Source organism: Gambusia affinis, linkage group LG13, assembly GCF_019740435.1.
Source record: "Gambusia affinis linkage group LG13, SWU_Gaff_1.0, whole genome shotgun sequence".
In the NCBI taxonomy this organism is placed as follows: Eukaryota; Metazoa; Chordata; class Actinopteri; order Cyprinodontiformes; family Poeciliidae; genus Gambusia; species Gambusia affinis.
In genome coordinates this window covers 1,043,538-1,066,620 of record NC_057880.1, presented here as the reverse complement: position 1 = coordinate 1,066,620, position 23,083 = coordinate 1,043,538, and the positions used below count along the sequence as shown (strand labels likewise).

The 23,083-nt window shown below is 38.3% G+C and overlaps 1 protein-coding gene across 2 annotated transcripts; it reads right to left on the bottom strand.

Moving 5' to 3' along the window:
- Positions 1-47: 47 nt before the first annotated feature.
- LOC122842644 (VPS10 domain-containing receptor SorCS3-like) lies at positions 48-13,166 on the bottom strand. 2 transcript variants are annotated; one of them, XM_044136707.1, is made up of 6 exons: positions 13,054-13,166; positions 12,236-12,370; positions 8,350-8,449; positions 5,981-6,089; positions 4,797-4,951; positions 48-1,911 (listed from the first exon to the last, which is right to left on the bottom strand). In XM_044136707.1, the coding sequence occupies exons 1-6, from the start codon at positions 13,117-13,119 to the stop codon at positions 1,853-1,855; spliced, it is 624 nt and encodes a 207-aa protein (XP_043992642.1). In that variant the 5' UTR covers positions 13,120-13,166; the 3' UTR covers positions 48-1,852. The 2 variants fall into 2 exon arrangements, with proteins under 2 accessions (XP_043992642.1, XP_043992641.1); XM_044136706.1 differs by having other exon boundaries at positions 48-603.
- Positions 13,167-23,083: the final 9,917 nt, after the last annotated feature.

Below are 23,083 nucleotides of genomic sequence, written 5' to 3'. Positions count from 1 at the left end.
ACAACCCACTGAATAATCACTTCACTTGTAATGTATGAGTTGTCTAGCCTCTGGAAAAAAAAGAAAAAAAAAAAACAAAATACTGAAATACATTTTCTCCAAGGTAAGACATATTTTAAGCAGATCAAAGGGAAACAAAAGCATCATAGAAACCTGTTCACGATTGTATTCACAGCTTAATAACCGGGACTGAAAGATGATTAATTTCACTTAATAATTTTCAAAAAAAAAAAAAAGAGAAAGATCTTTGAACAGCTGCACGAAGAGTTCTTCAGGGCTTGAGTTTATTTATGCTTCTGGCTCAATCAGGGGATTGCTAGGAAGAAGTATGGAGAAGCCTCCAGTCAATTTGTCTTACTGACATATGATGCTGACAACACTTAAAAAGAAAGTTTGATGAAGAAGGACCTCGGTACATATCCCAAAGAGACAGCGGCTGACCGAAGCCGTGTGCGTGGGCTGAGCCGCGTTGACAGGAGATACGTCTTCTCTATCTCAGTGTCCCTCGCAGCGCAGGAGATGAACAAATCTGCAGCCTTTTGTCCGCCGAGTCCTTGGGGGCAAACCTAGAACACATTGCGGGCCCCTTTGCATTTCTGGAATCTTGGGAGATGGTGGAGAATCAGTCCAGAATAAATAAGAAGGGCTTTAAGCAAAACAAAAATAAACATAAGGAAAAAAAAAATGCAGTGCAAATGTTGGAAAGACACCACCAACCTTCACAGTAATCTCAGTTCAAAGAAAAAGTTTGTAAGTGTGCCAACAAATCTTTTAAAGCAAATAAACCTTGATCTTATTACTAATTAAACACAAACAGGAAACTTTTTTCGTTCTTTTCTTGCTGCTTCTTCTTAGTTCATGTAATTATTCCACACTTGGAATGATTCAATAAATTTACATATAGCTCTCAGTACAAACCAGAAAGTACAAGAAATACACAAACCAACAAAGAGGAAATTTACACTAGGGCCACGTAGTCTCATAGGTGGGACCATGTGAGAATTGAATGAAGCATTTCTTTTAGGGGTAAAATCATTTGAATATTTTAGTTCAGTTTGTTTCAGATCCAAGATGTTTCATTGTTTCTAAAGTGACTTATTTGTGTCTCCTAAACAACAGGGATTTCAGAGAATCTCATCTTCTGTGCGTACCTATCTGCTATAATCTTTTGTTGTGTGTGTTTTTTTTGTTTTTCTCTCCGCTATGACATATATAACACTGTGAGCTGCAGAGAGACAGGCTTGATGGAATACACAGATCCGGGCTCGGGAGCCCTCCATCATCTCCTGGATATTGCGAGTTTTCATTGGATGAGAATCTGGTGATAAGATTTACTGATTACAGAGAGCTTAATGAATCTGGTTCCCTCACTGTCTTACTCTGATAAGTCTGTGCAAAAAAAATAAAAAATAAGAAAACTTCACAAACACAAGTCCAATAATCAGGAAAAAAATGAAAAATGTTCTAAATATATATATATATATATTTATATATATTACACTCTACTGTCATACCACTGTTGATGTTTTCATATTTGAGCAGTTGCAGCTATAACCAGCTGAGACAAATAACTTTCACTTCTTCCATTATGGATGTACAGTATTTACATAAAAAGATCAAAGTCCTTGCAAAAATACAAGTATTTCAGTCAAAAACTGTTCCTTTTCAAGAGGCAAGTATAAATCTGTACAGTCTCCTCGTAGGGATTTAGGCAGCACAGTGTGAACTGGTCCATCCATGCATGGGTAGCAAAAGACTCGAGACCATTCATTGTGACCGCAGCTTCCTAGCTTGCTGGAAGTAACTGCCAAAGAAGATGTATTGCTTTCGAGTCGGTCATAGACTTCCAACATTAAAACACATGGGGCGCTTCATCAGAGAGCTTGATGTCTGTGTGAGATGGCAGGTAGCCTGGCGAGGCAGAAGAAAGGGAAGAGACAGCGGAGAAATTTTATGTCGGTATTTGCATAAGAGTGTGTTTTTGCAGGCAAACACACTCATCTTGGATAGGCCGATTGTTTACTGTAGGTGTGGGAAGGGAAGAGGTAAATCAGCTGGAACCTCATAGATATCGCTTGATGAAAATGCTTTCACCACTCCGCTGCATTCCTGATGCACTAATTATTTTATTGGATCAAATAATTCACCTGGACGTGCTCATCACTTTAGCTGGCACTTGATTGTGCTTCACTTGCCTGTGTATACTAATACCTCTGTGTGACAAACTAAGGAAGGCAAAAGCATAAATATACAGCACATAATAAAAGCTGCATCTTGCCAACTCACATGACAACCTGGAGGGGGGATGAAGCGGAGGGACGTAAAGCAAAGCATCAGCACTTAAATTAAGTGAATCCCTCATTGCCGACAGTGAGCTTCAGCTTGTGGCCACATTCCTCTACTGTTATAAAGGGTTATAAAAAAATAAGACACTGCAATATTGTGTATCAGATTTTGGCTTGTTGTGCTAAGGTTTTGAGAATCAGCCAATAAAGCTTGGCTTCATTCAGAGACGCTCAAAGATTATAAAAAAGAAAAAAAAGTTATTTAGTACAGTTTGACTAAAGAGTTAATTCCAAGGAACCCAATTTCTATTGCATACAAGTGGATCACTTTCTTTTAATACATATAATGAAGAAGTTAATTCTTTTAAGTTAATTAAGTTAATTTTAACTTGATTTTAAGTTAAGTTAAATAAACTCATTCATTATAAATATTTTTTAAACTAAGAGTGACCTTTATTGTTTATTTTGTCAATTATCACTTATAACTAATAAAACCCCAAATTCTGTTGGTTGGAAAATTTGAGTGTGGCATAAGACCAGTCATAGAGAAAATAATTTATAAACTTTAATGTTGGCCTGCTGAGCGTCCATGTACATTACTGGATGTTTACACAAGATTTAATCAGGGCTCCTTCAGCAGAAATCACTACAATATTTCTGGGTGTCGAGGTGCTCAGGAAGCCCAGGTTGCTTTAATAGTGTCCTTCAGGTTATCTGCGTTGTTGACTCTGGTGTTTCTCAACTTCTTGACAATACTCCATAGATTTTTTTTAAATAGGTTTAGGTCAGAAGAGTTTGCTGGCCAATCAAGCACTGCATGGTCATTAACCAGGTACTGCTACTTTTTCAGTGTGGTCATGTGCCAAGTTGTGCTGGAAAATGAAAGCGGTATCTCCACAAAGCTTGGCAGCAGGAGGGAGTATAGCTTTGGACTTTAGAGAACACAGCAGACCTGCACCAGCAGATGGCATTGCTCCTTAAATCATCATTGACTGTGGAAATATAATAATGGACCTCGAGCAACTTGGATCATGTGCCTTTCCAATCTTGGCCCAGAGTCCAGGAGATTGGTTTCCAAATGAAATGTAAAATTTAATTTCCTCTTTCTGCTCTACTTTATATGAAAGAGAACTTTAGCAGCCCAGTCCGTTTTCTCCTTCGCTCAGGTACAACACTTGTGTTGTTTCAAATTCAAGAGTGCCTTAGCACAATGAATACGACAGTTTTCTGGCTGACTGTCCTTCAACAGTTTCAGATAAGCTACTATATAACTTTTCGGTATTAGGAAGTTGTTTTTAATTGGTTATTAAATGCTTGAAATATACACCTGTGAATGTAATAAGTCTAAGTGATATATGAGTTTTATATCTCATCTACAGTTGGTAATTATCAGATGATTCACTGATGCATTGTGAAAATAGGGGATAAATCCATCCCCTATTTGCACAAACTGCTGGGAAAACAGCAGTTAGTGACAGAAAAGGTCTAACTAACTAAAGAAGTAACAAAATATTATACACATTTAGTTTGTTGCTATACAATCAACTATTTGTGCAGTGGTTCTCAAAAGAATAAACCCTCCTGTTACAGGTGTTTGAGGCTTAAAAAGTGAAGATCTTGACAAATCTCTTCCAGTTAACAAATGTAATGTGGCATTTATCATGAAAACAAAAATATGTTATAGTGGATGAAATGTTACTAAAATAAAACAGTGCAATAAGCCGGTTACAAAAATTAGGACACACACACCTAATACGATGTAGAAGTACGTTTTACGTCAATTTAAGTATCTGGTCATGTTGAGTTCAAACCTGCCATAAGTTTAGCTGTTTCAGTTGGATTTTTGTTTTGATTTTCTTTTAGAAAAAAAGCCTTTGTTTGTTGTCAAAAAGTCTTAACATAACCTCAGTGTGCAAAAATATCAGACAGGTAAAGCTACAAAAAAATCAATAATTCTTTAAATTAAGATTTCTGGAAATCTTAAGAGTTTTAAGGCCTTTTTTAAATTATTATGAATTAAATGTATGATTCGATTAATTAATTACATACCACGCAATTAACTAGATTGAAATTTTAACGGGGTTCTATAAATGGAAGTATAATAATTAGTAACTCAAAGCTACCATCATCCAATTAGTCAGAAAATGTAATATGAACAGAAAATAAGATATCTTAATATTTAAAATTAATATATGAATCAGTTTGCAAGATAAAAATAATCACACTACTAAATGTGTCAAGCTATCAGTTCAGACTGGCATGAAAAAAGATGCATGTGAAAAGTACAGAGAAAAAAAAAGTTAATGCCTGGTGAGAAAAAGAGCATTTCCCCAAAGGAATATCCATCTACCCTCATCATTACAAACAGACATTCATGCAATTTTAATTCCAAATACACCCACATCGCAGTCTCACTGGAATTGGTGAAGGATGTGCCACTACAACATGAGTGGAAAAAAAAAAAAAAAAAAAAAAAAAACTTCCAAAAATAGGACATAGAAGCATTGATACCTCTGCTTTTTGAGTCCAGTTGTATATCCACATGGTCCAGTGAGGTCAGCTCATCCCCCTCAGGGTTCGGGACAGCTATGGAGGTCACCGCAGGGATGACCTCTTGTTCTTTGTCAGGCTTCTCTGTGGCGTACGTGTTCATGCCTGGGATCTTTCTGCAGGTCGTGCAGAGTGGGAGAGGTTTAGAGTAAAGTAGAGGTGCATTAATGGAAATCTGCCATCAGTTTTACTTCCACTAATGCTTTCACTGGGCATAATGTGTCACACACTATTTTTAACAGTTAAAGATGGCGGAGGATTGTTTGAAAGCTGGAAACTAGGGCGTTTTGCATTCCACTGGGCAACGCTCTCTCTCTTTCATATTGTTCACCTCAGTTTTCAATCAATTTTTCATCCCCTCTGATGCATCCCCAGTTCTGCCTAAAACTAACTTCTTGCATTTCTAATTTCCGATTTCTCCCTCATGAGCTTGTGCTGCAGCTGGTGCTGTGACATTCGGGGGGAGCTCAAGAAATTCAAAGTTGATTTCCTAACGTAGCAATTACAATCCAGAAAGCTGAAGTCAAATAATGTTTCGCTTTATAATGAGCAATATTTTAGAGGAAACAGACTGATCCCCCATGAATGACATGGGATTTCGTGCAGCAGAGGATACTATTTACTGTATGTCCCACACTGTATAATATATGTTGTCTCAGGACTTATCTCCTCAACCTTTCCTGCCATTGTGCGGAGTATGCCTCACCTTGAATGGCTGTGTTTAGCATTTCCAAAAGGTCAACCCTCACATTGTCAGATAGATGAATATTGATAACTGCAGGACTCTGACACCCATTCAGCACTCTGGGAGAATTGATTAGACTGTCATTCCCTGTAATATTCGGCAGATTGAGACAGAGGGGAATTGTCTTATTCCTCTAGCTATTATTGTGCCATGGATGTCCATAACTTGGAGATAAATGGAGTGTGAATACAAGTGGAAAGTTTCAGGAGCTTTCAGCTTGAGGAGCGTCGGTATAGTCAATGGACAATCTGAACAATGCTGCGCAAACAGAAACGAGGCCAAATATTTGATCGTAGATCAGCTTTTTTCCTATTGTTCTGAAACCCAGTGGAATGAATTTTGCATTCGTCTCTCTTCCTAAGAACTCCATAGTGTATGCACTGCGCCTGCTATACTGTACCTTTTAAATTTATATATCACAAAGATAGCCAATCCCATCAGCACCACTGACACCAGCATGATGACTGCAGTGCCACTGTGCCCACTGTCACTGCCGTCCACAAGAGGAGCTTTAAAAGAGAATGAGTGAGAAGATTAGTGATATGAACTTTAATTATAGAACATTGATAAGAACTCTGAAGCCAATTCTTAGGTCCTAAAATGGCACATTGTTAAAACCCTTTATCCCTTTATTAATCCATCCGTAGGTTTCATTCTTGTTAGATGTTGATGTGCCCCTGGGCAAGGCACCTATCCTGCTGCGGGTGTGTAAATTTGATGGTGTGAACAGGTCAATGGCACACTAATGTAAAGCACTTTGAATGTTTGACTGGAAAAGCACCATATCAATTCAGCTCACTTACCATCTATCTTTTAAAATACTAGACTGTCAGCCAGTTTGCTTCAGCTGAACAAAACTCAACAACATCATTACAGATGACCAATGTAAAGCCTTACAGTTACTATTAACTACTTTGTACAGCTTTGTTTGCTTTAAGCTTGTTGGTTTGATATTGTTAGGTTGAGACATCAATGTACTTTGAACCATCTGTCTGCTTGAACTGCCAGCTAGCTGTAGCTATATTAATTCAGATGGGATTTGTATTTGAAAAAGTGAGATGAAGAAACTTGAACGGCTGAACAAACTGCATAGTTAATCATTTGTGGTTCATTGTACGTTATATGGGTGACTTTTGCTATTTTTAAAGAGAATATCTTTATTTTCTTGCTAATGCTTTAAGCCTCTTGGATATAAGGGTAGGGTTGCCAGAACTGGTAGGCAGTTTTCAGTACAAACCCAATGTAAAACCCTCCCATCTAAAAAACAAAGAAAAACATCCCAAATCTCAATCTCTGTTGAAGCTCGTGTTAAAAATAGCCAGATACTGTACAGTTGATAAACAAATGATTATTAATGATAATGTCAGATTCTAGACATTTCAAAATAGATTAATCAAATGAGGGGAAGAACAAAGCATTGTCCAAGTTGTTTTTCATCTTTTCTAACACAACTATTTTGTTAGAATTTACTATTAATACTTTCTAATAACCAAATACTGTGAAAAGCTGAAAAAAATTTTTAACAACCTGCCCAAAGCATATTTTTTACAACCCAACTTGTTCAGTTGGGTGGAAACCCATCCAGTCTGGCAACACTGTAGTCATCTGAACACTGTTAACCAATGACAGTTCTTAAATATATTATAACTGGAATTAACTGGAATATTCAAATGCAACCAAAGTGACGTGCTGATTGAAGCAAAAAAAAAGAAAAAAGAAATCCTGGAGATGTTTTGAGAAAGCAACAAGATATTTCCCTATAACACAAAATCAAATTGATGTTTTTGGATATAATGAAACTAAGATCCATGCAACACTTTGAACATCAGAGGACTGATGTAGAGAAAATAAAAAGAGGAAGATGATGTTTTTATTCATATCATAAGATCAAACTTAATTATGCAGCTGTATCATCCAGACCAGACTCGGGTCAACAGAATCACAGTGTGGTACTGAGGCAGTACCACATAAGGCAGCAAGCAAAGATTGCTTCTGACATCAGAGAGAAGAGCACAAGTATTTTTTTTGGTTGCAAACACACTTCATTGGATTGAGATTCATCTAAGTAGAATGAGAGAGGGAGAAATAGAAAAAACCCCTTCAGTCTCACTCTCGAAGAGTGAAAGCTGCCAGCCCTTTAGCTAGGTAGCTAGTTGCTCCAGAAATAGAGAAAGGTCATAACAGCTCATCTAGTTTGCTCGTAGTTTGCTGTTTATTCAGAAAAAAAAAAAAATCCACCTTGAAGTGGCTCCTTTTTCAGTAAAGATAATTTTTTTTCAATTATTTAACTGAATCCATAAAAATACAAAACATTAAACACATTAATAATTGCTTTACGGCCATCAATGTGATTACCAGAGTTATTTTTAAAAGAACTACTGGCGAAAAATGTGGTATATAGTAGCAGATCTACCAAAAGCATTGTCTTAACTACATTTCTTTCCCGTTTCTCAAAGACATGACTTTCAAATTCAATTCACCTGCAGAAAATAGCTTTTTGTTTAAAGCTTGATTTGCTCTTTGACTGCCACTTGTCCGTTTCATTTAGTCAAATGCGGTCCGCACAATATGCTGTCATGGTCAGGTGAATGGACTGGACTTGAAATGAGTGAAATGGCAGTCCAAACACACACTTTAAAAGACCTTGAGGAAGCTACAATAACTATTGCCTAAGACCTCTCTAATCTCTTGGCTCGTTTGGTAGAAAAAAAAAAAATGATGAAAAAGGGGAGCAGGTGGGTTAGGCGGGTAAGACAGGGACACACTTACCTGGAGACAGCCGTGTGGCATACACATTCACCTGCAGCCCGGGTTTGATTGTAAACTCGATGAGATCCTGGTTTAGAGCACTCAGCAGAACCTGAGAGAACTACAAGGAGGAGTGAAATAGGAGCAGAGAGGACTCCGTTAGCTGCAGCCGTCCACCAATAATCCACATTCATCAATATTTCACCCACAGTCATTTCCACCAACAGCATGAATTATGGATAGGAATTTCTGTTTCCTTCTAAAGAGGGGCAAATCTTTAAATGACACATGCAAAACCGAATCTGCCACACCGAAACCCAACAGGCTTTAAGGACTTCCAGGCAAAAGGGCGTCCTGCTTGGAGCGCAGCTGTGACATTTAAAGAAATATTAATCTTTCTGCTACGTCTCCCACGCTGGGAATATTTCCTCCATACCTTCATCAGCGTAAGTATTCTAAAGAGGATAAGAATTACCCATTTAAAAGTTCAACGAGGCGGTGTTATAGGAAATCAAACTATGTACTAATATCATAAAATAGCTGTTTTAATTTCTTCTCGCTTAAGTGCCAAAAGTTCCTCAGCTTTTCACACCTTGATGAAACAGTCATTTAGCAAGGGAGCAAAATGCCTTCCCATTGCATATTTGAGTCCTTAGCCATGCCTCACTAATTCCATCTCACTCTTTCTCAAATCTTTCCACTGGTTAAAATTAGACTGCGCTACACAGCATGAATAATTACTTTTTGTTCTAGTGGCATATCAGGGTCAGTAAATCTATTACACATTTTAATAAGCCCTCGCCACGCATACACTTTGCCACGCACATGTGTGCGTGTGTGGGCACTGCTCACTTAATGTCTCCACGCTGAAAGTCGTTCACTGGAGATGAGAGAACAGTGAACTGAAGATTTATTACCCTATTGTCTGTGAGGTTCTGCCAGGTAATCAGACAGGCTTTAGATAAATACATCTCTTTAATTCCCAATCCCAGCAGCCTGCCCCAGTTTGTCTCCCTTCTCGATGGTGCCAATTATATGATGCATCAATGTAATTAAATACCTATTAACTTAGTTCAAGACTGACTGTGAGCCAGCAAAATCATGTTCACTCCCAATGAATAAATGAGCTTTCCTGCACTGCACTTAAAAAAAATAAATACTGCTTTATTATTTTTGTTACATGTTTCATACCTTTAAATAAACAATTAATACAATAATCAATTTCAAATTGTCTTCTTTTGCCATTAGAACATGGTAACACAAACAATAGCTCTGAATAATCTTTTCCCATAATATAATTTAAAGGCTACTGCAAATTTAAAGCTGAAAAACACATCAGGGTGTCTAATGAGACGTTCTGCTTTGTGGGCGTCAATTGAGAGGCAGGTGTTCATATAAAGGGTGGCATTGCCCTCTAGTGTTAACTTAAAGTATTTAGCTTTCAGGCAGGAAGGGAATGCATGTAAGATTGATTAAACGGTGAATTATTTGTCACTTTAGAGCAAAATATGCACAAGCAAAATATATTTTTGCGACAACTGTCTGAAAAAATAAACCCGAATTAATTAATTTTGTGCAGCATGACTAATTATAAACCCAGAAACATTAGGGATATAAGAATCGAGCTCAGTGGCTTTCTGAGATCAGATGGATGTTCCTGCTTGCAGAAAACAATGAGCTCGTCGAAAACACATTCTTCTTGCTCTCTGTGTGAACACTTAATGGACCACACCAGAGACCGTTTGCATGTTTTAGCCCAATTACTGCAAAAAAATGTCCAGTCCTTATTACAGCTGTTCTTTTCTGCGGCGTGATATGCCTTGACATCTATTTATCTCACGCTGGTATAAAAAAAACACAACTGCGGGGACTTTAAGTTGCTTCAGGTGATCAATCACAATGAGTATCACGCCTGCGTTTGTATTTGTCAACGTTAACCTTACGAATGTGTGGCTAAAGGTAGCAGATGTTGCAGCTCAAGATTCACTAAAGATGGTGATTATGTAACGGAGAAAATGTGTGCATTCATCATTGATGTATAGCAGCTTCAACAATACATAAATTTTTTAAAAGGCAGGCTGAACTGCATTCAATTTAGGGTTACATTAGGATTTGTATTGCTATTCTCTGTATTCTTCATATTCCTCTTATCAGATTATTAAATATTATCAATATTATTATTACTATTCTTATTATTATTTCTTGTATATGTTTAGAACCGGAGTTTCACAGTTATATCTGTGAAAGTAAGTTTTTGCTCCTGATAAGGTCAGAGAGAAGTGCTACTTGCATACCTGCCATTAGCCACAGCAATAAAACTAACTAAATGTAAATGAAATGAACATCTTGTCATTGTTCTGGCAAACATTTGTAGTTGGCTTTGTGCTAATATTATTATGACACATAAGACCCGCTGTTGTAAAAGGAAAAAGCTATTGTGGCAGGAATCCCTGACAAAAATCTTCTTCCACCGCAGGACAGAGCATGGCACCACACTGAAAAGCCTGCTCCAAGAATGTCACAAAGAACATAACAATGCGCCAAGGGTGCTGGCCTGCTTTTCAACTCACATCTGATCAAGTGTCGTCTATATACTGCAGAACAAATCCGATCCAGAAGTCCTGTTTCACAGAACCAGAAGAATGTCCCAGTGTGAGACGAGGTGGAGAATGTTGACAGTTCTTGGTGAATGTTTTAGTGAAAATTGAGTGACAGCAAAATGGTAATGCAAATGCAAAAACAAACTACTGTAGTTTTGATGACTTGCTGATGTTAATTTTGTAGCATAGAGCCTTCCAAATTCTAACTCATCCACAATAATAATAATAATAATAATAAAAAAGTTCAAAAATATATTTTATGTCATAATATATCGTCTGATACTAAAATGTCTGTGGCACATGCATTATAACAGGTTATGTATCCCTATGTAGGCATCTAAATATTTAAGGGACAACTGGAATTTATCCAGATAAATATAACCCAAGTAAATACAAAAATCAGTTTCCAAATGCTGTTTTCATTTGAAGGGAAAAAAAGCTATTCAAATGAATTTTGCCTGACGTGCAAAAAAGTAGCAGCCAGCCTTATGAAATTATGCGGCATGATGGCTGAAGCCAAAGAAGTACTTAAATAGAACTTGACAAACATAAGGCAGTTGAAAAGATCTTAGAAATAATACATCATATTCTAAAGAAATTCAAGAGTAGAAACGAAATAGATATGAATTAGTCCAAAAAAGATTACGGACATTTCTAAGGCACTAGGACTCCATCAAACTACAATGAGAGCCATTCTCCACAAATCGAGTGGTGAACTTTCCCAGGAGAGGCCAGTCTACTAAAATTACTCAAACTCACCCACAAGGTGGGTGAGTTTGAGTAACACCTGGACCTCAGGCCTCAATTGCCTCTCTTAATGTATGTTATCATGATGCAACAATACAAGAGAAGCTGGGCAAATATAGCATGAATGAGAGAGTTCTGAGGCAAAAAAGACAGCTGAAGAAAAATTCCCAAAAGACTTCTGAATGATCACCATGACTTTTTGGATATTATTATGTAGTCTAATGAAACAAAAAAAAAACTTTTTGGAAGGTCTCCTGGTACAACTAGTGTAAAACACTGCAGCACTTTGTTTTTTTTTGTTTTTCTTTAGAGAAAAATAACTTCATATCAAGTGTTAAACGTGATCACAGATAATGTGATGATCTGAGGTTGAGTTCTTGTTACAAGAACTGAAGGACTTGTTGTTACTAATAATATCTCACCATCAGTTTGTGACATTGAGTTCAAGCCTACCTGAGATACTTAGCAAGGTAATGGAATGCTATCTGTCTGTTTTTGAGTACCTGGAGGATCATACTGATATTTACCAGAAGCTTCTGAATAATTTATTGAGACAGTACCTGATCCAGGTGTGCCCACTTTTCATTCATGCCTCTGTCTCTTGACCTCCTTTCTGGTACAATGAAGACCTCGGCTGTAGTTGGTAAACCTGGAAACAGCTTGACCAGGAGTTGGTCCTCATTAATCCCTGTGACCTTTAAAAATATCAACAAAACATTGCCAGTAAGCTCTAACTTCCAAATGAAGTGGAGGTCTGTGCTTCGGACACAAAGACATTACCGGAGTTATGAGAGTCCTCTGTATTACAGAGAAAAAGGTTTTCTGCATTCTCCTTTATGTATCATTTGCCTTAGTACTGTCAGGATCTAAGCCCTGGATCAAGTGGGAACATAGATGTTCATTCTGACAGTTTTTGGTAAAGGCCGGGGCTGTTAGTGCATTTATGCCATAACCAGAGGTCTACTGTCAGCTTCCTGGTGTAGAGCGTGGTAAAATCTGACAGGACAGAAGGTCAAAGTGAATGTTCCATACTGAGGGCTACTGTTGGATATATATATAGAACAGAGTATCCAGGTCTTTTACATAACCTGCTCTGCTATGTCTTAAAGAGAAAACCAGTCACAACTTAACTGCACTTAGATTCATTTTACTTGTTTTTTTATTTTTTTTATTTCTACTGCAACAAACGAGTTTTAATTAAAAACTTTTACAGTTGTAAACATAACAATTGCATTGCTACTACTGAGATTTGAGATTTAAAGTATTTTTGCCATGTTACTAGACAAATACTAACATTCTTTCAATGCAAGAATGAGAATGGACCCTCTTCTGAGGTAGAAACATCTGAGAGCAGTACAATATTGTCTTTGTGACCTACCTGAACTATGCAGGTCTTCACAACTCTGCCAATGTCTTCTCTCCACTCCGATACCCCTGGGTTCATCTCATCCAGATTAGAGGAAAAAACCAAAGGATGTGACCTGAAATAATCTAAAATATAAGAAAAAAACTTTAACTCTCTGAGTCAGCAATGAAAAGAAAAAAGGGACATTTTTCCGTCCGAAAGATTCTTTTGGTTCAGTGACCTGCCTCTATTTTAAAAATCTACTCTTGAGATTTTTAGAGTTTACATCAATATGTAAACTCTATTTTATTAGGTATGGGTAGCGAATACAACGAGGTGTTACAATGATTAAGGATGCTGAAGTCACACTATTGACTGGAAGGAAATTAACTGTTGCTCTGTAGAGACTTACTGTACTGAAAACACAATAAGCTTCAACAAAGAAAGAGTTTTTATCTTGGGAAACAGTTCAAAACTAATTAAACCTGGAGGAAAATATATCATTTGAATCTGTAATGATTCTGAATTAAAGTAAATATACCATAAAATACCAAAAAAAAAAAAAAGTTTTCAAAATGGGATAGATTTAACTTTTCATGAAATCTCTCTATATATTAGATTATTTATTGTTATACTTGTTATTATTGGGGCCTGCCCATAGCAATGCATAAGGAGAGCAGTGACTGACTTGCGAAGCAAGTCAGTCACTGCCTCCATGCATTGCATGGCAGGCACCTATTGTTCTACACCCAATAGAACGTCTCTTTATTATTGGGGCCTGCCCATAGCAATGCATAAGGAGAGCAGTGACTGACTTGCGAAGCAAGTCAGTCACTGCCTCCATGCATTGCATGGCAGGCACCTATTGTTCTACACCCAATAGAATGTCTCTTTAAGTATTATTGGGGCCTGCCCCATAGCAATGCATAAGGAGAGCAGTGACTGACTTGCGAAGCAAGTCAGTCACTGCCTCCATGCATTGCATGGCAGGCACCTATTGTTCTACACCCAATAGAACGCCTCTTTATTGGGGCCTGCCCCATAGCAATGCATAAGGAGAGCAGTGACTGACTTGCGAAGCAAGTCAGTCACTGCCTCCATGCATTGCATGGCAGGCACCTATTGTTCTACACCCAATAGAACGCCTCTTTATTATTCTTAACTTCTTCTTCCGTCAACCGGAATGCGGCTCGCACCGCTGCGAGCCCACCCACAAAAGTGGTATCAAAACGTGCGGCCCGGTCCCGGCAGGTGTGCTATTATTTTTATAAGGAATCGGACTTACGATGGCGACGTAAAAAGCGAAAAACGAGCAAAATTTCCAACTGCCGAAACGCAGAGCATAACTGAAACCAACTGCCACTTTTTTAGAGTGAGAATTTAAGCAGATTTCTGAACCCAAAGCGATTTTGAAATCGCCGTCACGCCCACAAATATCGCCCGATTGGTATCAAACTCGGTCATGACATTGATACGCGTGCCTGCTCCGGTAAAATGTGTTCGATATTTCTCTAGCATTTACGGTTTTCTGTCAAGGTGCTTCAGAGTGAAATCATGGGACAGGGTAACTGACGCTCTCCCTGATTCACTTCCATGTATTTCTGAAAAGTTTCTGCACAATTTTTTGTCTCATCACTGCAATTACTGTAAATGAGGTAAAAATATGAATTATGTACTATCGGAGAAGACAAATAGCCCTCTTATACGCTTCAAACGGTTTTTGAATATGTATTACGGTTCCTGAACGGCAAAGGTTTGTTCGGAGTGCTTTTTCCATATTAATTGGCTGGGTGTCTCACAAAGATAGAATTTTTTTCCCCTCTTTCTGTCTCACACAGACATGACAGTTAGCAGCTGATCCATTACCATAGCAACGGAACACATGAGGCCAGAGCAGCTGATTTATGGGAGGACACTCTGGAATGAGCTGGCCTTTAGAACTACTTGTGTTTTGGGCATTTTATAACTGATTTTAACAAACCATTCTTACACATAGGATTAGTGTGTAATTTTTAAATAAAGCTTAATGGAAATTTCCCAATAAAAGCGCCAATATCTCTGTCAGGTGAGTTCAGCGCCGTAAGGCGCTGAAAAAATCTCTGCCTATATTATCTTTTCCTCTCAGGTTATGGCACTGGCTTGCTGTGCAAGCCAGTGCAATGGCATTAACCTTTGACCTAATGATAATAAATAGGACTATGAGAACACCATATCTGTAGTTCTAACTAACACTCAGTTAAAACAGAGCTTCCATTTAGAACTACTGGCTGTTTAGGCCAGTAAATAAGAGATTTAACTCAAACACTGTTAGCCATTGGATTAGTGTGGGCATTTAATATGAAGCTTATGTTTATATTTCAAAATAAAAGCCTTCTTATTTCCCTCAGGTTAATGCATCGCCGCAAGGCGATGCAATAATATTAGAATGCTTTATATTCTTCTCTCAGGTTAGAAGAATATGATCTTATCTTATCTTATCTTAATGATCTGCGCAAGGCAGATCATTAAGATAAGATTTTTACCTTAAATAAACTATTAGCTATTTTACTTACTTATTAGTCATTTTAAATATACTGAATGGAGTAAGTCAATTACAGAAAACATTCTAATGATACCCCAAATGCTATTGGCAACACTTAGGTAAAGATGTGTTTGGCCTGCTTTGATCAGAAAAACTAACTGCTTCAAACTATTAGGATTCCATCTCTCCCTGTGTTTCATTCTCATGACAGTTGAGCTGCTCTTTAGAACTACAAAGACTGAAGGTTAGAACTACAACATGGTGGAACTGTCAGTTACTACAGAGGAGGACTGAGCTGGCCTTTAGAACTACTTGTGTTTTGAGCATTATAGAACCGATTTAACACATTCACTGTTACACATGGGATTAGTTTGACCATTTCTTATGATGCTTACTGAAAATTTCAAAATAAAAGCCTTGGCAAATTTTACATCATATATTTGCTCATTTTTGCTTGACGTGATTGGTTTATCCAAAGCACTCTTAGACACTGGATTAGTGTGGGCATTTAATATGAAGCTTACTGCAAATTTCAAAATAAAAGCCTCAATATGCCCCTCTGAATAGTGCACCGCCATAGGCGATGCAATGATATCATTCTGCATTATCTGGTTCTCTCAGGTTAGGGAGCTGCCTTGCGTAGCAAGGCAGTTCATTAGCATTAGCCTTTTAGCTTAAATAAGCTATTACCTATTTTTCTTACTTATCTGCCATGTTTAGTATTCTGAAGGAATTAAGTAAATTACAGAGAACATTCTAATAATATCCCCCATGCTACAGAGAGCATTCACGCTAACATTAGCATATTTGCTCATTTTAGCTAATACACTTACTTTATCATACTGAATGGTGCATGTCCAGTTTACTTAACATTATTGTGATTCTATTGATTCTATTGATTACATTGCAGCTTTCTTTAGCATTGATGCTAATTCTTAGCATCACAACGCTGGGTCCAAACCGACGGGCACACTTTGGCAGGCCCCAGTTAAATTTCTTCAGGAATTTTCTAGTATATTATTTATTATTCTTCCGCCAACCGGAATGCGGCTCGCACCGCTGCGAGCCCACCCACAAAAGTGGTATCAAAACGTGCGGCCCGGTCCCGGCAGGTGTGCTATTATTTTTATAAGGAATCGGACTTACGATGGCGAAGTAAAAAGCGAAAAACGAGCAAAATTTCCAACTGCCGAAACGCAGAGCATAACTGAAACCAACTGCCACTTTTTTAGAGTGAGAATTTAAGCAGATTTCTGAACCCAAAGCGATTTTGAAATCGCTGTCACGCCCACAAATATCGCCCGATTGGTATCAAACTCGGTCATGACATTGATACGCATGCCTGCTCCGGTAAAATGTGTTCGATATTTCTCTAGCATTTACGGTTTTCTGTCAAGGTGCTTCAGAGTGAAATCATGGGACAGGGTAACTGACGCTCTCCCAGATTCACTTCAATGTATTTCTGAAAAGTTTCTGCACAATTTTTTGTCTCATCACTGCAATTACTGTGAATGAGGTAAAAATATGAATTGCGGTACTATCGGAGAAGACAAATTTCCCTTTTATACGCTTCAAACGGTTTTTGAATATGTATTACGGTTCCTGAACGGCAAAGGTTTGTTCGGAGTGCTTTTTCCATATTAATTGGCTGGGTGTCTCACAAAGATAGAATTTTTTTCCCCCCTTTCTGTCTCACACACATATGACAGTAAGCAGCTGATCCATTACCATAGCAACGGAACACATGAGGCCAGAGCAGCTGATTTATGGGAGGACACTCTGGAATGAGCTGGCCTTTAGAACTACTTGTGTTTTGGGCATGTTATAACTGATTTTAACAAACCATTGTTACACACAGGATTAATGTGTAATTTTTAAATAAAGCTTAATGGAAATTTCCCAATAAAAGCCCCAATATCTCTGTCAGGTGAGTGCAGCGCCGTAAGGCGCTGCAAAATCTCTGCCTATATTATCTTTTCCTCTCAGGTTATGGCACTGGCTTGCGCAGCAAGCCAGTGCAATGGCATTAACCTTTGACCTAATGATATTAAATAGGACTATCAGAACACCATATCTGTAGTTCTAACTGACACTCAGTTAAAACAGAGCTTCCATTTAGAACTACTGGCTGTTTAGGCCAGTAAATAAGAGATTTAACCCAAACACTGTTAGGCATTGGATTAGTGTGTGCATTTAATATGAAGCTTATGTTTATTTTTCAAAATAAAAGCCTTCATATTTCCCTCAGGTTAATGCATCGCCGTAAGGCGATGCAATAATATTAGAATGCTTTATATACTTCTCTCAGGTTAGGGAACAGCCTTGCGCAGCAAGGCTGTTCATTAAGATAAGAATTTTACCTTAAATAAGCTATTAGCTATTTTTCTTACTTAGTCATTTTAAATATACTGAATTGAGTAAATCAATTACAGAAAACATTCTAATGATACCCCACATGCTATTGGCAACACTTAGGTAAAGATATGTTTGGCCTGCTTTGATCAGAAAAACTAACTGCTTCAAACTATTAGGATTCCATCTCTCCCTGTGTTTCATTCTCATGACAGTTGAGCTGCTCTTTAGAACTACAAAGACTGAAGGTTAGAACTACAACATGGTGGAACTGTCAGTTACTACAGAGGAGGACTGAGCTGGCCTTTAGAACTACTTGTGTTTTGAGCATTATAGAAACGATTTAACACATTCACTGTTACACATGGGATGAGTTTGGCACTTCCAAATGAAGATTAACACTAATTTCAAAATAAAAGCCTTGGCCATTTTTACATCATGTATTTGCTCTTTTTGGCTTTATGTGACTGGTTTATCCAAAGCACTCTTACACACTGGATTAGTGTGGGCATTTATAAAGAAGCTTTCTGCAAATTTCAAAATAAAAGCCTCAATATGACCCTCAGGTTAATGCATCGCCGTAAGGCGATGCAATAATATTAGAATGCTTTATATTCTTCTCTCAGGTTAGGGAACTGCCTTGCATTAGCCTTTTAGCCTAAATAAGCTATTAGCTATTTTTTTGACTTATTAGCCATGTTTAGTATACTTAATGGTGTAAGTCAAGTATAGACAACATGCTAGTGAGCTGATTATCATGCTGAATCGTGCATGTCCATGTTAGTCAACATTCTTGTGATTCTCCACATGGTTCTTTGGAAGTTTTTAAGCTTAGCATTGATGCTAATTGTTAGCATCAGAACGCTGGGTCCAAACCGACGGGCACACTTTGGCAGGCCCCAGTTAAATTTCTTCAGGAATTTTCTAGTTGGGGCCTGCCCATAGCAATGCATAAGGAGAGCAGTGACTGACTTGCTTCGCAAGTCAGTCACTGCCTCCATGCATTGCATGGCAGGCACCTATTGTTCTACACCCAATAGAACGCCTCTTTATTGGGGCCTGCCCCATAGCAATGCATAAGGAGAGCAGTGACTGACTTGCGAAGCAAGTCAGTCACTGCCTCCATGCATTGCATGGGCAGGAACCTATTGTTCTACACCCAATAGAATGCCTCTTTATTTCTTTATTTATATCTTTATTTATTTTTCTTCCATCACCTTTAATGCGGCTCGTACCGCTGCGAGCACCCCCACAAAAGTGGTATCAAAACGTGCGGCTCGATGCCGAGAAGGGAGCTATTATTTTTATAAGGAATCGGACTTACGATGGCGACGTAAAAAGTGAAAAACGAGCAAAATTTCCAACTGCCGAAACGCAGAGCATAACTGACACCAACTGCCGCTCCAGTAGAGTGAGAATTTAAGCAGATTTTTTAACCCAAAGCGATTTTGAAATCGCCGTCACGCCCACAAATATCGCCCGATTGGTATCAAACTCGGTCATGACATTGATACGCGTGCCTGCTCCGGTAAAATGTGTTCGATATTTCTCTAGCGTTTACGGTTTTCTGTCAAGGTGCTTCAGAGTGAAATTATGGGACAGGGTAACTGACGCTCTCCCTGATTCACTTCCATGTATTTCTGAAAAGTTTCTGCACAATTTTTTGTCTCATCACTGCAATTACTGTGAATGAGGTAAAAATATGAATTGCGGTACTATCGGAGACGACAAATAGCCCTCTTATACGCTTCAAACGGTTTTCGAATATGTATTACGGTTCCTGAACGGCAAAGGTTTGTTCGGAGTGCTTTTTCCATATTAATTGGCTGGGTGTCTCACAAAGATAGAATTTTTTTCCCCCCTTTCTGTCTCACACAGACATGACAGTTGGCAGCTGATCCATTACCATAGCAACGGAACACATGGGGCCAGAGCAGCTGATTCATGGGAGGACACTCTGGAATGAGCTGGCCTTTAGAACTACTTGTGTTTTGGGCATTTTATAACAGATTTTAACAAACCATTGTTACACACAGGATTATGTGTAATTTTTAAATAAAGCTTAATGGAAATTTCCCAATAAAAGCCCCAATATCTCTGTCAGGTGAGTGCAGCGCCGTAATATCTCTGCCTATATTATCTTTTCCTCTCAGGTTATGGCACTGGCTTGCGCAGCAAGCCAGTGCAATGGCATTAACCTTTGACCTAATGATAATAAATAGGACTATCAGAACACCATATCTGTAGTTCTAACTAACACTCAGTTAAAACAGAGCTTCCATTTAGAACTACTGGCTGTTTAGGCCAGTAAATAAGGAATTTAACCCAAACACTGTTAGCCATTGGATTAGTGTGAGCATTTAATATGAAGCTTATGTTTATTTTTCAAAATAAAAGCCTTCATATTGCCCTCAGGTTAATGCATCGCCGTAAGGCGATGCAATAATATTAGAATGCTTTATATTCTTCTCTCAGGTTAGGGATCTGCCTTGCGCAGCAAGGCAGATCATTAAGATAAGACTTTTACCTTAAATAAACTATTAGCTATTTTACTTAATTATTAGTCATTTTAAATATACTGAATGGAGTAAGTCAATTACAGAAAACATCCTAATGATACCCCAAATGCTATTGGCAACACTTAGGTAAAGATATGTTTGGCCTGCTTTGATCAGAAAAACTAACTGCTTCAAACTATCAGGATTCCATCTCTCCCTGTGTGTTTCATTGTCATGACAGTTGAGCTGTTCTTTAGAACTACAAAGACTGAAGGTTAGAACTACAACATGGTGGAACTGTCTGTTACAGAGGAGGACTGAGCTGGCCTTTAGAACTACTTGTGTTTTGAGCATTATAGAACCGATTCAACACAATCACTGTTACACAAGGGATTAGTTTGACCATTCCAATGAAGCTTAACACAAATTTCAAAATAAAAGCCTTGGCAATTTTTACATCATGTATTTGCTCTTTTTGGCTTTATGTGACTGGTTTATCCAAAGCACTCTTACACATTGTATTAGTGTGGGCATTTATAATGAATTTTTCTGCAAATTTCAAAATAAAAGCCTTAATATGATTTAGGGTCAGGGCACCGCCGCAGGCGGTGCAAAAATATGATTCTGCATTATCTGTTTCTCTCAGGTTAGGGAACTGCCTTGCACAGCAAGGCAGTTCATTAGCATTAGCCTTTTAGCCTAAATAAGCTATTAGCTATTTTTTGGACTTATTACCCATGTTTAGTATACTTAATGGTGTAAGTCAAGTATAAACAACATGCTAGTGAGCTGATTATCATGCTTAATCGTGCATGTCCATGTTAGTCAACATTCTTGTGATTCTCCACATGGTTCTTTGGAAGTTTTTAAGCTTAGCATTGATGCAAATTCTTAGCATCAGAACGCTGGGTCCAAACCGACGGGCACACTTTGGCAGGCCCCAGTTAAATTTCTTCAGGAATTTTCTAGTTGGGGCCTGCCCATAGCAATGCATAAGGAGAGCAGTGACTGACTTGCGAAGCAAGTCAGTCACTGCCTCCATGCATTGCATGGCAGGCACCTATTGTTCTACACCCAATAGAACGCCTCTTTATTGGGGCCTGCCCCATAGCAATGCATAAGGAGAGCAGTGACTGACTTGCGAAGCAAGTCAGTCACTGCCTCCATGCATTGCATGGCAGGCACCTATTGTTCTACACCCAATAGAATGTCTCTTTATTATTCTTAACTTCTTCTTCCGTCAACCGGAATGCGGCTCGCACCGCTGCGAGCCCACCCACAAAAGTGGTATCAAAACGTGCGGCCCGGTCCCGGCAGGTGTGCTATTATTTTTATAAGGAATCGGACTTACGATGGCGACGTAAAAAGCGAAAAACGAGCAAAATTTCCAACTGCCGAAACGCAGAGCATAACTGAAACCAACTGCCGCTTTTTTAGAGTGAGAATTTAAGCAGATTTTTGACCCCAAAGTGATTTTGAAATCGCTGTCACGCCCACAAATATCGCCCGATTGGTATCAAACTCGGTCATGACATTGATACGCATGCCTGCTCCGGTAAAATGTGTTCGATATTTCTCTAGCATTTACGGTTTTCTGTCAAGGTGCTTCAGAGTGAAATTATGGGACAGGGTAACTGACGCTCTCCCTGATTCACTTCCATGTATTTCTGAAAAGTTTCTGCACAATTTTTTGTCTCATCACTGCAATTACTGTGAATGAGGTAAAAATATGAATTGCGGTACTATCGGAGAAGACAAATAGCCCTCTTATACGCTTCAAACGGTTTTTGAATATGTATTACGGTTCCTGAACGGCAAAGGTTTGTTCGGAGTGCTTTTTCCATATTAATTGGCTGGGTGTCTCACAAAGATAGAATTTTTTTCCCCTCTTTCTGTCTCAAACACACTGACAGTTAGCAGCTGATCCATTACCATAGCAACGGAACACATGAGGCCAGAGCAGCTGATTTATGGGAGGACACTCTGGAATGAGCTGGCCTTTATAACTACTTGTGTTTTGGGCATTTTATAACAGATTTTAACAAACCATTGTTACACACAGGATTATGTGTAATTTTTAAATAAAGCTTAATGGAAATTTCCCAATAAAAGCCCCAATATCTCTGTCAGGTGAGTGCAGCGCCGTAAGGCGCTGCAAAAATCTCTGCCTATATTATCTTTTCCTCTCAGGTTATGGCACTGGCTTGCTGTGCAAGCCAGTGCAATGGCATTAACCTTTGACCTAATGATATTAAATAGGACTATCAGAACACCATATCTGTAGTTCTAACTAACACTCAGTTAAAACAGAGCTTCCATTTAGAACTACTGGCTGTTTAGGCCAGTAAATAAGAGATTTAACCCAAACACTGTTGGATTAGTGTGGGCATTTAATATGAAGCTTATGTTTATTTTTCAAAATAAAAGCCTTCATATTGCCCTCAGGTTAATGCATCGCCGTAAGGCGATGCAATAATATTAGAATGCTTTATATTCTTCTCTCAGGTTATGGCACTGGCTTGCGCAGCAAGCCAGTGCAATGGCATTAACCTTTGACCTAATGATATTAAATAGGACTATCAGAACAATAATGCATCGCCGTCAGGCGATGCAATAATATTAGAATGCTTTATTAGTCTTATCTTAAATAAACTATTAGCTATTTTTCTTACTTATTAATCAGAAAAACTAA